Source organism: Anomaloglossus baeobatrachus, chromosome 3 (genome assembly GCF_048569485.1).
Source record: "Anomaloglossus baeobatrachus isolate aAnoBae1 chromosome 3, aAnoBae1.hap1, whole genome shotgun sequence".
Lineage (NCBI taxonomy): Eukaryota > Metazoa > Chordata > Amphibia > Anura > Aromobatidae > Anomaloglossus > Anomaloglossus baeobatrachus.
In genome coordinates this window covers 27,134,724-27,150,155 of record NC_134355.1, presented here as the reverse complement: position 1 = coordinate 27,150,155, position 15,432 = coordinate 27,134,724, and the positions used below count along the sequence as shown (strand labels likewise).

General features: G+C 42.5%; 1 protein-coding gene across 1 annotated transcript in view; it reads right to left on the bottom strand.

Moving 5' to 3' along the window:
• DNAH14 (dynein axonemal heavy chain 14) overlaps positions 1 to 15,432 on the bottom strand; it is a 291,138-nt gene that overhangs the window by 253,245 nt on the left and 22,461 nt on the right. Inside the window, exons 8-11 of the mRNA XM_075341429.1 lie at positions 13,210 to 13,272; positions 11,561 to 11,699; positions 8,964 to 9,095; positions 6,307 to 6,551 (exon numbers count right to left, since the gene is read on the bottom strand). Coding sequence (XP_075197544.1) covers positions 6,307 to 6,551; positions 8,964 to 9,095; positions 11,561 to 11,699; positions 13,210 to 13,272 — 579 coding nt within the window. The remainder of the gene's footprint in view (positions 1 to 6,306; positions 6,552 to 8,963; positions 9,096 to 11,560; positions 11,700 to 13,209; positions 13,273 to 15,432) is intronic.

The following is a 15,432-nucleotide window of genomic DNA, read 5'->3' as shown; positions in this document are numbered from 1 at the left end:
CGCCGAGTTTACCACTTAGGTGAGTGATATAAAACTCCGACCTTGTACACCCTTCACCACCCTCACGAAGAAGCCCTAGGCGAAACGGCCGTCAGGGTAATCATCCCTCCATCCACTTTCCGTTGGTATTCGGCAGTCTGGTATTAGTACCTTTCCTGACTGCATGTGTATCTGGTATTTGGACTTTCTCCTTGTCTTTTGTGACTGGCATTTTTTCCTTCCATATTTAAGCAAGCACTATTTTTTCTAAGACAAATAGCTATATATTGTTGTATTGGGATTTCACTGCCCTCTTGTGTACACCTCCCTTATAGGCATTCTTATTTTTCTTATATGGGCAAGTGATTTTATGAATTCCATCTTAATAATAAAAATGCTTTTGTCTGGAAAAGCCATATTGGCAATATATATTTTTCTATATGCTTGTTGATATTATATATTCTTTATGGGAAAGTGCTAGCACTATCTACTGGTTTACAAACCACTGCTTGGTTTTCATATTCCCTTCTTTGGTACTGTACAAAAATGTATTCCATTGTGGATGTGCAAAAATTCTCTCTTAGGGGTTTTTGTTTTCCTGCTTTTAGCATGTTATATGTATTGAGAAACTACAATTTTTTGTGAATATTTTGTGGCTTACTGAGATATACACATATGTGAATTCAAGTGGTTCTTGGAGGGATTGTTCTGTGGCAAAAATCCCCCCTTTTTTCTTATATTCCTCTTATAAAATGTCTTTTTAAAAAAAATACTTCTAATAAAATAATTCTGTTTTTTTAAAAAAATTTTCGCTATATACTCTGGTTTTTTCATTGGTATCTTCCAACTCTAGAGTTAGCATTGTTGTGATTGGGCCAATAATTCGGTATCCTTGTATTTCTGTATTTTTACAGTATTCGGCCAAAAATGGACTTTAAGTCTAGAGAAGAATCTTGGAGATCAAGTATTGACTCCATTTTTAAAGGGGATGCTGCCATGAACATATTCAGTGGTAGTGGACGCATTGCTGAAACTAGGAGTACATACAAATATCTCCTTAAGAAACGTCTCCGCATTTGGTGGAGTAGAGCTTTTTTAGAGAACTATCTGGCAAAAAACCTTATTCCAAGAGGCCTACGTGTGAGGATTTTGCCATCTTTTCCTGTTGAGGATTCCACTTTTCGTCTGAGATGGGAAGAAGTTTGTAACACCTGCTCCAGATCCCTGATTCAGTTATTAATAGAAATCAACTCTAAAGCAATTGCGGATGTGGAACTTGAAATAGAAGAAAATAGAAAGCAACTTGTAGAGGGTTTGACCAGTACATCTATGGAGACATTGAAAACTGAGATGGAACAACAATTTGTGATATGGGAAAAAGAGATAAAGGATCAGAAAACTGGCAAGCTTCAAAGAGATATACAGGACTACGAACAAAAGCGTGTCTACAAATGGTATCAACCACGCCAGTCAAATAATCAAGGCAATAATGTGAAAAATAACACCGCTTCATCAATTTCATCTATGGAGGAGGATTCTGAATCTTCTGATTGGAGATCCAATAACGTTCGGAGATTTGGTAAACGGAAGGCTAAAAATCATAATTGGTCTTCTAAGAAGAAACATAATCCTTCTACTACCAACTTACAGGTAGTTAATCTATCTGATATCCAATTAACTCCGGCACAAACCGAGGTTTTAAGCCTTGGCTTGACTTTTTCACCAACATCTAGTTTTGATTTTTTCTCCACAGTAAAGGATCTTCATCTATTCGCCCGGAAGCTAGTACTCAAGAAACTTCATGAGAGATCAGGCGATGAAATATGTTGGAGTACACAAGAAAAAGAAGCCATAGATATTCTTGAAGAATTATGTGATGAATCTGATTCATCACCACAACGAGGTAAATTTGTTTTTTCTAAAGCAAAAAAATTTCCGCCTCTTAAATTGTTCCCCAATATAGAACTCTTTGTTCAACTTGTCACCAGGGAACTAGAACAGATATCTACTTCAAGAATAGGGGATAATCTTTCCATGAATCAGAGACAGGCCCTTAATGAATTAAAACATCTTAAAAATGTTGTTATTAAGCCATCGGACAAGGGTGGGAACATTGTTTTGTGGCCCACTCATTTATATGAAAAGGAAGCATTTAAACAATTGAGGGATGGCAAATGCTATCGGAGACTAACTTTTAATCCCACCTCTTCCTTCCAGATGGAGTTATTTGGAATTTTGGATAGTGCTTTCCAAAATGGTGTGATAGACAAAGAAACTAAAGAAGGTCTTTTTCTGAATTCTCCACGTACTGCGTGTTTGTACCTCTTACCGAAAATCCATAAGGATCTACATATGCCACCTGGCCGGCCAATTGTTTCAGGGAATGGCAGTATGTGTGAGACTGTGGGTAAGTTCCTTGATTTTCATCTCAAACCGTTGGTAGAGTCATTGCCTTCATTCTTGAAAGATACCAATGAATTTTTGAACAAAGTGTCAAACATTCATTTGGAGGATGATATGTGGCTGGTTATACTTGATGTAGAGTCATTATATACATCAATTCGCCATGAGGATGGCATTGGAGCTGTCCAGTTTTTTCTAAACACCACGAATTTGGAACCATCTTTTAAGACATTTTTGATTTCTTTGCTTGACTTTTCCCTCAAGCATAATTTTTTCCTCTTCAAGGATGTCCCCTACCTACAGCTCCAGGGCACAGCTATGGGGGCGTCTTTTGCGCCCTCATATGCTAACTTGTTCCTGGGGCTGTGGGAGAGGGAGATCTTTCAGTCACATCCGTTATCAGGGATAGAATTTGTGTTAATGTGGACAAGATACATTGACGATGTTTTTTTGATTTGGCAGGGTAGTGAGGAGGATTTATTGACATTTACGGAACAATTGAATCAAAATCAAATTAATGTAAAGATGACCTCCCATTATGACCAGTCTACCATCGACTTTTTGGATGTTCGCCTGAAGAAGGATGAAGAGGGCATGCTTCAGACTGAGGTATTTAGAAAAATCACAGCAGTAAACTCATTTTTACATGCAACCTCATCCCACCCACAGGCTTTAATACAAAGCATTCCAACAGGCCAATTTCTCAGGACACGTCGGATATGTTCATCTAAATCTACATTTTTTAAACAGGCTGAAGATTTGGCTTCCAGATTCCACGACAGAGGATATTCCAGGAGATCTATCAAGAAGGGATATCAGCGTGCTATGAAAAGCAATAGGGATGAGTTACTTTGCCCCAGGCGACGAGAAGAATCTATGCAGCAGGTAAGGTTTATTTCGACCTATAGTTGCAGATGGAAGGAGGTGGCAGAAGCTCTTCAAAAATTTTGGCCCATTATTCGGGCAGATAACACCTTGAGTAAATGCACCATGAATAGACCTAATATAACCTATAGGAGGTCTAATAATCTAAAGGATTTGCTAACACACAGCAACTATGAGGGATCGAAACCATCTGTGATCTTTGGATCCAAGGGACCTAAATGGGGCTTTTATCCCTGTGGCACATGTATTGCATGCCCTAATATGATTAGGAATACTCATTTTACATCTGCAAATGGAACACGAGAATTTAGGATCACCAGACACATCACTTGCAACACAACATATGTGGTGTATTGCGCTTTCTGTCCTTGTAAGAAGATGTACGTAGGACTAACTTCCCGACCTCTTAAAGTACGAATACGAGAACACGTCAGGGATATCAACCATGCTATAGATGTTGGTGACATTTCCACCTTGAAACCTCTGGCGAAACATTTCAAACTGACACATGCCTGTAATGGCAGCCTTTTACGGGCCTTTGGTATCGATTGTATTCCCCTAGATCAACGAGGAGGGGATATGAAGAAAAAGCTCTCTCAATTAGAAACAAAATGGATCATGACTATTGATAGTATTCGACCAAATGGTCTGAACGAAGTACTCAGTTTTGCGTCATTTTTATAAACTCACTGATTTAGTAGGGTGTCGTTTTTTATCTTTTTATAATTTTTAATTCAATAAAAATATTTTAATTCTCACTGTTTTTCTTGTTTTTAATTCTCATCTTTTTCTTTTTTTCTTTTAGATTTTTTCTTGGAGGAATAGTGACTTTAAGGAAGACTGATTACATGTAGAGGAACAATTGCACGCTATGTTGTATGTTGAATGTGTGCATGTATGTATGTGTGCACATGTGTGTGTGCACATATGCGTGCGACTGATTATCTGTGTGGTGTTATTAACACTATGTGTATTATATGTGCACAAATAACTGCATAGTCTTGCTCCATATACGGACTTTTATTATAAAATGAAATAATTTTATTAATTAACACATATAGAATTATGTCACTTTTAATTTTTATATATGTGTGTATATGTGTATGTATATGTGTATGTGTATGCATGTGTGTATATGTATATATATGTGTATGCATGTGTATTTTTGTATGTATGTGTGTATTTCATGTATATGTGTGGGTGGATTTATATGCATGTATATGTATTATAACAATTTTTGCTTATTTATGCAATTTTATGTATCACATATATATATTTTTTTATACATATATTTATTCACTTTTATTTTTATATTACACATATATATCTCGTAGGGAATTTTCTCATGAGATCCATTAATTTTGTTTGAATACATATATCATTATTTATTTAATTATATATGATTTCACAATCATCTCACCTTCACATCTGTTGATTACTTGCACATATTCACTTTTTATTATTAATTGTGTATGCACACGCGTGCATCTTGTTTATATGTATTGTAATTGCATTATATGGTTTTGTAATTTGTCTCCTCATGTATGGTCTATACACGGTCCTCCATTTTCTAATTATTCAATGTTACATATATTAACACTGTGTTGCCTCTTTCCCTGCTTCTCTCCCCTTCGGGAGTGGGGCGGCGATTCATGCTGCACACTGTTTTTCCTGTGGTGCGCGCTCTGCCCGCGATTCACGTCACCGTTACCATGCCTACGCGTCCTGTAACTTGCTTCCCTCCCCTCTGTTCAGAGCGGGCGGAAGTGACGTCGGACGCCGCAGCATGTGTTTCCGGTCCGGAATCGCGGTCATGAGCGCCGAGTTTACCACTTAGGTGAGTGATATAAAACTCCGACCTTGTACACCCTTCACCACCCTCACGAAGAAGCCCTAGGCGAAACGGCCGTCAGGGTAATCATCCCTCCATCCACTTTCCGTTGGTATTCGGCAGTCTGGTATTAGTACCTTTCCTGACTGCATGTGTATCTGGTATTTGGACTTTCTCCTTGTCTTTTGTGACTGGCATTTTTTCCTTCCATATTTAAGCAAGCACTATTTTTTCTAAGACAAATAGCTATATATTGTTGTATTGGGATTTCACTGCCCTCTTGTGTACACCTCCCTTATAGGCATTCTTATTTTTCTTATATGGGCAAGTGATTTTATGAATTCCATCTTAATAATAAAAATGCTTTTGTCTGGAAAAGCCATATTGGCAATATATATTTTTCTATATGCTTGTTGATATTATATATTCTTTATGGGAAAGTGCTAGCACTATCTATTGGTTTACAAACCACTGCTTGGTTTTCATATTCCCTTCTTTGGTACTGTACAAAAATGTATTCCATTGTGGATGTGCAAAAATTCTCTCTTAGGGGTTTTTGTTTTCCTGCTTTTAGCATGTTATATGTATTGAGAAACTACAATTTTTTGTGAATATTTTGTGGCTTACTGAGATATACACATATGTGAATTCAAGTGGTTCTTGGAGGGATTGTTCTGTGGCAAAAATCCCCCCTTTTTTCTTATATTCCTCTTATAAAATGTCTTTTTAAAAAAAATACTTCTAATAAAATAATTCTGTTTTTTTAAAAATTTTTTCGCTATATACTCTGGTTTTTTCATTGGTATCTTCCAACTCTAGAGTTAGCATTGTTGTGATTGGGCCAATAATTCGGGTTCCCCTTAAGGGAGTTGCCTGGGCAATGAGTTATCAGAGTGTTGGGATTTCAGCAGTGGAGCCAAATGGCAAAGCTATGGACACCGTGTAGTGGCTGCTGTCGGTATTGCAGCTAAACTGTTATAGAAGTGAATGTGAACTGAGCTGCACTACCGAGAACATCCACAACTGATTCTGCACACTTACAGTATATACAGTACATCTTTACACTGCAGGGTCTATAAAGATCTGTGCTGGGATTCGGACCCCCATCAACTGGATATTAATGACCTATCCTTAGAATGGGTCATCAATATCTAAGTCCTGGACAACCCCTTTAATGATCCGAGGATTAGACTCCTCTACATAAAGACCTCCGTTTGTCTTTGGTCTTCTCCTCCGCTGCGGTCACGCTGCTTGAATCTTCTAAGAATCTGAGGAGCATCTGGACGGACGTGGTGGCGACGGATCGCAGCATCTCCTGGAAGAGGCAGTCGGCGAGGCTGAGAAATCTCCGAAACCTCTCCTGCAGGCTCCTCCAATCAGACTGCTCGGTATAATTTGGCTTCTTAGTGGAATTGGACAAGAAAGGGTCCCTCAGCCCCTCCGCCTCGGCCACCTAGGATGCAAAGAGTTACTCGTTACTGATGCGCAATATCGGGGCTACGTGGTGTGTAATTGGTTTTCCGCAGCTGTCTAATGGAGGCATTAGCTCTGCTTCAGCGATGTGACACACGCAGATTGTTTTATTGGGGTGGACAATCTGGAAAAAGACTAACGGTCGCTGACTACCGCTCTCCTGCCGGCGGAAACCACATTATTGGGTGTCCTGTAGAGCCGAGTGCTCGGAACCCTTACCGTAACCCTGTGATTCCCCTACTACATCACGTGCTGCCACATGGTGCACTGTATTATAGGTATATTCCTCCTTAGAAGCAATGTTAATGCGATTACGTGTGTAACTTGGCATCAGATGGGGCTTGCAAAACTCCTGACGCGTGCCACCTACCTAACCAGTGTACAGACTGGGAACCCCCATCATGGCAGAAGGTTTCCCTAGAGCAGTAGGGTCCAGCAGCAGGATAATGGTCGGCCAGGAACGGTGACAATGAGATGAAGGGGAGGACTTGTGTCTAACGTTCACAGATGTCAGTCTCATTGATCGTGTGTGGGTTGTGCTGGAAAAATGAGTCCGATCAATTGAGGCTGCAACTAACAGAATGTGAAGGTTGTGTTGCTAATGTCTTTTGGCATAAATGGTGTCGGAGAAAAATAAAACTCATCCTATAATGATTAAGGGATAGCAAGAAACTGGAGCTCCTATGCTGACCCTCAAGCTAGGCGGCCCTATGCTACCCCTAATCTCAGGGATACTCCTGATGGTGGAGAGGCCTGAGTCTCCTTCCTGGCCCTGTGCCTGACCAGTCCTGATCCAATTCACTCCTGATGGTGGAGATGCCCGAGTCTCCTTCCTGGCCCTGCTCTGACCAGTCCTGATCCGATTCACTCCTGATGGTGGAGAGGCCTGAGTCTCCTTCCTGGCCCTGCTCCTGACCAGTCCTGATCTGATTCACTCCTGATGGTGGAGATGCCCGAGTCTCCTTCCTGGCCCTGCTCCTGACCAGTCCTGATCTGATTCACTCCTGATGGTGGAGATGCCCGAGTCTCCTTCCTGGCCCTGCTCCTGACCAGTCCTGATCTGATTCACTCCTGATGGTGGAGATGCCCGAGTCTCCTTCCTGGCCCTACTCCTGACCAGTCTTGATTTGATTCACTCCTGATGGTGGAGAGGCCTGAGTCTCCTTCCTGGCCCTGCTCCTGACCAGTCCTGATCTGATTCACTCCTGATGGTGGAGATGCCCGAGTCTCCTTCCTGGCCCTGCTCCTGACCAGTCCTGATCTGATTCACTCCTGATGGTGGAGATGCCCGAGTCTCCTTCCTGGCCCTGCTCCTGACCAGTCCTGATCTGATTCACTCCTGATGGTGGAGATGCCCGAGTCTCCTTCCTGGCCCTACTCCTGACCAGTCTTGATTTGATTCACTCCTGATGGTGGAGAGGCCTGAGTCTCCTTCCTGGCCCTGCTCCTGACCAGTCTTGATCTGATTCACTCCTGATGGTGGAGAGGCCCGAGTCTCCTTCCTGGCCCTGCTCTGACCAGTCCTGATCCGATTCACTCCTGATGGTGGAGATGTCTGAGTCTCCTTCCTGGCCCTGCTCCTGAACAGTTCTGATCCGATTCACACCTAATGGTGGAGAGGCCTGACCCTGCTCCTGACTAGTCTTGATCCGATTCCTCCTCCCCCCAGGGAGGGACGGGACAGGAGTGAGATGAAATTCACAGAAATAGACAGATAGGGGAAACCAAAACTCTGTCACACAGCACTAACACACAAAGGTAACGACAATAAGAGATTCAGGAGGAAAATAAGAGCAGGAACGAAGTAACAAGACAACAGGGATAAACGCTACAATATCTGGGACACCAAAGCCCACATACCAACACAGATTAAACTATAGGTGGCATGGATAGAAGATTTCATCCAGCATAAATAAGGGGGGAGCTAATGTAATTGGCTTCCCCACCACATGTGATCAAAGGAGCCTAACAAGCAGACTAGCAGAGATTAACTCTTGCCAGCCTGCCTATGAATCAGTACACAGCAGGTCGACACCTGAGTCTGCCTGTGTTGATACCAGACTCCAGAGAAACCATCAGGCAGAGTGTCAGAATATGCAGAATTACTTTTCTATATTAAGATCTGTTGGTGATCAGTTGATCACCTCCTGTCTTGTCGGCAGATAGCCCCAGTGATTGCCCGGTATATGTTACAGCGGCCACTACAGGGGAGATGTGGTATTGCATTGTGCTCACAGAAATGAATGAGTGGTCAGTGCATGACTCCCTTCTACAACATCTACGTACCCCAAACAGACACATGGACAAGGCTCGTCCTACCTTTCCAACACCTGTGAAGGTAAATAGGTTATTTCATAGGGAAATGTTGGGTTTTGCTCTTGGTGTCTCGTACCTTATATAAAGTCTCGGTGATGGCTTTGATCAGAGTCTCTCTGAGCGTCTGAAGGGTGATCAAGGCTCCATTACAGGCTTCGCTTTGAAGGAGACAGAAATCCTTCAGGGAATAGGTGCGGGAGTCATCCGTCTGCAGAGAGGGACAGGTTATTGCACACCTAGCCAATCTCAGTCAAAGGTACCATATAGTTAACCCCTTCCTGCCATAGGACGTTCTTGTAGATCCATGATCCCAGGCAGTGGTGTGACTAGGGTTTGATGGGCCCCAATACAAAATTAGGACCTAGGGCCTCCTCCCTCCCTCGTTCCTGTATGTTAGTCAGATGCATGTATATGTATGTATACATCTAGTGTTGTCAATCCTATAAAGACATACGAGTTGCCCTCTCCCCCATTATGTAGTAATGTCTCCCATCCTGTTCTAATGTACCCCATTCTGGGCTTCTTCCTGTTAAATATGTTCCTCCATCCTGGTATCTTCACCTTGGTATATCTGCCCCCCATCTGAGTAAATATGTCCCCCATCCTGGTATATATGCCCCCATCCTGGTATAAATACCCCCATCCTGGTATATATGCCCCCATCCTGGTGTATATGCCCCCATCCTGGTGTATATGCACCCCAACCTGGTGTATATGCCCCCCAACCTGGTATGTCCCCCATCCTGTCATATATGTTTCCTATCCTGGTATATCTGCTCCTCATCCTGGTATATATGTCCCCCATCCTAGTATATATGTACCCCATCCTGTCATATATGTTCCACATCCTGTCATATATGTTCCCCATCCTGGTATATATGCCCTCCATCCGAGCAAATATGTCCCCCATCCTGGTATATACTGTCCCTCTCCTGGTATGTACTGTCCCCTTCCTGGGACCCTCCTGGTATATACTGTCCCGCTTCTGGTTTATATGTTCCTCTCCTGGGTCCCTCCTGGTTTATACTGTCCTCCTAGTATATATGTTTCTCTCGTGGGCCCCTTCTGGAATACACTGTCCCCTTTCGGGTATATAAGGTTCCCCTTATGGTATATACTTTCCCCCTCCTGGTATATATGTTCCCCTCCTGGTATATACTGTCCCCCTCCTTGCATATACTGTACTCACCAATGTCCCGGCTCCCTATCCGCATGGCATCCTCCTCTGTAACTGGCCCATAGTGGCCGGCAACTTTCATCGGTGTCCATGCTATGGCAATGAATGATATCACTGTCATGTGCCGCCTCAGTCATGGGGACGCCAATGAAAGCTGTCGGCTTCTGTTTGGCTGTCAGTGTGTATCGCAGTACAGGGACCCGACGTTCCGCCCCTGGTCCCTGGGAATGGTGTTGTATCCTGGGTCTATCATTTCCCCATCCACATAACATGATTGCAGGATGCTGACGACCGCAGCAGCTAGAGGTCTGCCGACGACCCCCAGAGCTACCAAGTATGTATTCCTGCGAAGCCCAGCCAGAGGCAAGGCTTCATGAGACCGTGATTTTATCTATATACGGCTATATACGGTATATAGTATAAATAAGTCTCCTAAGCTGACTTAAAAAAAATAAAGTAAAAAAATAAAGATAAAAAAAGGGATATAAAATATAAAAATTCAGATTACTTTCCCCTATTCCGCCTTTAAAAAATGAATAAATTAAAAAATAAAATCAAAACAAAAAATTATATAAACTAAACGATAACTGCTGTAGAAAAAAAAAGATTGTGCCTCCCCCAAAAATACAATAAGAAGCAATTAAAAAGAAATATAACCCACCCCTCAGAAAAAACACACAAGCCCTGGCAGAGCTCCATCGCAGAGACAATTGAAAAATAAGTTATGGGTCTGAAAACATGGTGATCCAAAACGGTTACATGGAAAAAAAAATAAAGAAAAAAAAAATGTGGGCCCTTGGAGAAAAGGGAGTGTGGCACCGGTGTTATTCACCGTCAGGTCCTCCCCCCGCACCCACCTGGCCGTCCACGTGTGCTTCTACCTCTTTCCCCTCCCATGGCCCAGGTCTCCCGGGAGTGCATCTAGTACGCGCGCGAACTGTTAAAGGGCGGGAGTGCCATTTCCAGAAAATGCCTCTGAGCCTATGGCTGAGAGGCACTATGTATTTAAGGCACCCTCCCATTAGGGGAGGTGCCTGCGCAACGACTTTAGTTAGTTAGTATACCAGTCTGCTGCTAGCTAGTTGTCAGGTTCCTGTGCTCCTGTGCCATTATCCCGGTGTCCATCACCCTGTACTTGCCTTCATATAGTTATCTGTCTTTGCTGTGCCCACCATATTTGTCATCCTGACTCTACCTGCTTCCTCCTGTGCCAGTACCTGAGTCCGTCACCTGTCCTGGGGGTCAACTGCCACAGTCCCGGTCACTGCCCTGGGAGTAGTACCTGGCATCTGTTCTGGGTCCCCCTGTGGTCCAGTGGGCCCACCACTCCCGCTCACTGCCCCTACAATGGCCGCAAGCATTACAGGGAGGAAAAGAAGGAAAAAGCGAAAATGAAAAATAAAAAAAACAAAAAACGTCCGGGTCATGAAGTGGTTAAAAAGACAAAACAAAACAGCAGGCGTCCATACGTGAACACTTATTACTCAGGTTCTTACGTTAATAAGCAAGATAGGTGATCCACCATGTTGGTGATTAGTCTGGATGCTGACGGCGCCCTCGCACAGAGCCCGGAGGTACAGAAGGCAGACCTGGAAGACTTCATCTGCCAGGAACAGGTGCCGGAGGAGCAGCGCCCTGTACAACCAAAAATTACTATTAGATTAAAAAATATACACAATGGTGTGAAAAAGTGTTTGCCCCTTCCTGATTTCTTATTCTTTTGCATGTCAGACTTAAATATTTTAGATCACCAAACAAATGTAAATATTAGAGAAAGATAACATAAAATGCAGTTTATAAATAAAGGTCTTTACCAAACCAGTGAAAAAGTGATTGCCCCCTCAATAACGGAAATTAACTGTGGTTTATCACATCTGTAGGAAGCTAAGTTCTATTTCTCTAGCCACACGCAGGCCTGATTACTACCACACCTTTTCTAAATCAAGAAATCACTTAAATAGGACCTTCCCGACAAAGTGAAGTAGACCAAGAGATCCTCAACAGCTAGATATCATGCCGAGATCCAAAGAAATTCAAAAACAAGTGAGAAACAAAGTAATTGAGATCTGTCAGTCTGGAAAAGCTTTAGAAATGGCTTTATAACTCCCGTGAACCACAGTGAAAGCTATTATTCACAAATGGTGAAAACATGGAACAGTGGTGAACCATCTCAGAAGTGGCCGACCGAACAAAATAAACGCAAGAGCGCAGCGACGACTCATCACAGAGGTTACAAAAACAAACAAAACAACATCTGAAGAACTGCAGGCCTCACTTGCCCAGGAGTGGGTGGTCAACCAAAATTAGTCCACAGAGTATTCTCCAAAAAGTCTTAAGGATCATCAAGATGTTTTCTGGCAAAACTGAGGCGAGCCTTTGTTTTCTTTTTGCTCATCAGTGGTTTTCATCTTGGCACTCTGCCATGCCGGCCATTTTTACTGAGTTTGTTATGGTGGAGTCATGAACACTGACCTTAACTGAGGCTCTTTGGATGTTGTTGTGGAGTCTTTTGCGACCTCTTTCATGAGTCGTCGTTGCACTATTGGGGTAATTTGGTCGGCTGATCACTCCTGGGAAGATTCACCCGTGTTCCATGTTTTCACCATTTTTGATTAGTGGCTCTCACTGTGTTTTTGCTGGAGTCCCAAAGCTTTAGAAATTACTTTCTAACCTTTTTCCAGACTGATAGACCTCAATTACTTTATTTCCCATTTGTTCCTGAATTTCTTTGGATCGCGGCATGTTGTCTAGTTTTTGAGGATCTTTTGGTCTACTTCACTTTGTCAGGCAGGTCCTAGTTAAGTGATTTCTTGATTGAGAACAGGTGTGGCAGTAATCAGGCATACGTGTGGGTAAGGAAATTGTACTCAGCTTCTCAATGGGATAGACCACAGTTAATTTACATTTTAGGGTTGGGGAGGGGGATCACTTTCACACAGGACCCTGTAGGCTTGGATTTCATTTTCCCTTAATAATTCACTAAGATCAGACTTAATCCCGGCGACAGCTCACACAATAGTGTCAAGTTCATAAATAAGATAATTGGCAAGAAAAACTGGTGTCAATGTATTAATAAATATGTGTTGATATTTTCTCCCTTCCGACATGTGGAAATAATATTATATACTGGCTGTTTATCACATACTTGCTGCTGTCCATCTTCGATCTGTGAACATTTCTTTTCCAGATAGTGAAAGCTTTCCAGAGCCTAAAAAGTAGCAAAAATATCACGGGTTATTGACAGGAGAATGGTGAAGCTAAAAAGATATGGACCCCATGGCAAACATTCCCTTCCCCTCCACTAGTTTCAATGGGTTAGATCTGCTTTGAGCCTTTCTTGTAAAATGAGTTTTGCTAAACTTCATCACTGGATCGACTTTTCTTCATCAATGTGTCGGCTCTAGGTCACAGAGCCTCCGTGACAAACCCAGCTCTGCTACATCAGTTTTTCATCACAGAATTGCCGTACCACCTGTTCTGCTATTGTACATACGATACGATACCATAATTTCCCACGGGAGCAATAAAGTGTATCACAGCAGCACAACTTAAATCATAACATGAATTACTTAATTGACGAGACATTAGAGTTGACAGAAGAACATTATACATTAGATTAGGATATACACAGGGGTAAACTGAGAAGTAGAAGAAATAAAGAAGTAAACATTCACCTTGATGATTTAACACTAATGTTATAGTTGTACATTCCCATAGCAGTTGGCACAAATTATTTCCTATATTTTTCCTTCTTACACCTCAGAAGGATTAGCCGGTTACTGAAGGTGCTCTTCTGTCTCATGAATAGCTCATATAATGGATGTGCATTATTACTCATAACCGCCATACACTTTTTCAGAGTTCTTCTCTCCACGACCTCCTCAAAAGAGTCCAGATTGCAGCCAACAGCAGAGCTTGCCTTCTTGATAAGCTTCTTCAGCTTATTAGCATCAGAGACCCGCACACTACTACCCCAGCATATGAGTGCAAAAAAAAGATGGCACTCGCCACTACAGACTGGTAGAACATTTCTAATATTTTGCTGCACACATTAAAAGACCTCAGTTTCCTTAGGAAATACAATCTGCTCATCTCCTTCTTGTAGACCATCTCTGAGTGGCATCTCCAGTCCAGTTTGCTATCCAGGTGGACCCCCAAATATTTGTAACTCTCCCCTTGCTCCACCTATTGACCAGCAATAGTGATCGGTACATTCCATCTTTCTCCTGCTATAGTTGGCCACCAACTCCTTAGTTTTTTTAACATTTAGTTGTAGATTGTTACCATGGCACCAATCCACAAAATTCGACACTACCTTTCTATATTCCTCATCACCCTGGTCCCCCCTAATACATCCCACAACCACGGAGTCATCCCAGAATTTTTGAAGGTGGCAAAAATCAGATTTATACCGAAAGTCTGATATATCAGTGTGAATAGGAAGGGCACTAGCACCGTTCCCTGAGGGGCAGCTACACTGCTCAATAATCTGCTAGACACAATTGCTCCTATCTGTACAAACTGTGGCCGATCTGATAGGTAGTCAGTTATCCAATTTCTCATCCCCTCCTCCACCTTCATATCAGTCATCTTTTTGTGTAGTAAAAGTGGTTGCAGGGTGTTAAATGCACTCGAGAAATCGAAGAACATCGTTCGCACAGTGGTTCCATCATTGTCCAAAAATGAATGTACAGTATGTAACAGAGAAAGAATAGCATCGTCCACCCCCAATCTATGCCGGTAAGCAAACTGTAGGGGATCAATAAAAGCCCTCACCCTCGGACTCAAGTGAGCAAGCACTAATCTTTCCAATGTCTTCATAGCATGAGATGTTAAGGCTACAGGACGATAGTCATTTAGGGTTGCAGGAGACGTAGTCTTGGGTACCGGAACCAGACAGGAAGTTTTCCATACCACTGGTACCCTCTGTGCTTGTAGACTCCCATTAAATAGGTGTGTAAAGACCGAACACAGCTGGTCTGCACACACTTTAAGGACATGTGGACATCTGGCCCTGCAGCTTTACCAATGTTAAGTGACTTAAACTGCCTCCTCACATCATTTTCGGTGACTCTGAAATTAGTCTGCTCATCCTCCAATATCAATGTTGCAGAATTTGCACCAGATTCACATCCTCTGTGAGTTGGCGTTACACATGTATTGCTAAATCTACTTAAATACTCATTCATCTCATTAGCCTTGTCCAGTTTTCCTCCCCCATGCTCAGACCTCACCTTAAGCCCAGTCAGTAATTTCATTCCTGACCAAACCTTCCTGGAATTATTGTGGGGCAGTTTCTTTTCAAGTTTAATTCTGAAGACTTCCTGGGCCTCCTTTATTTTATACTTCAATTCATGCTGTACCATTT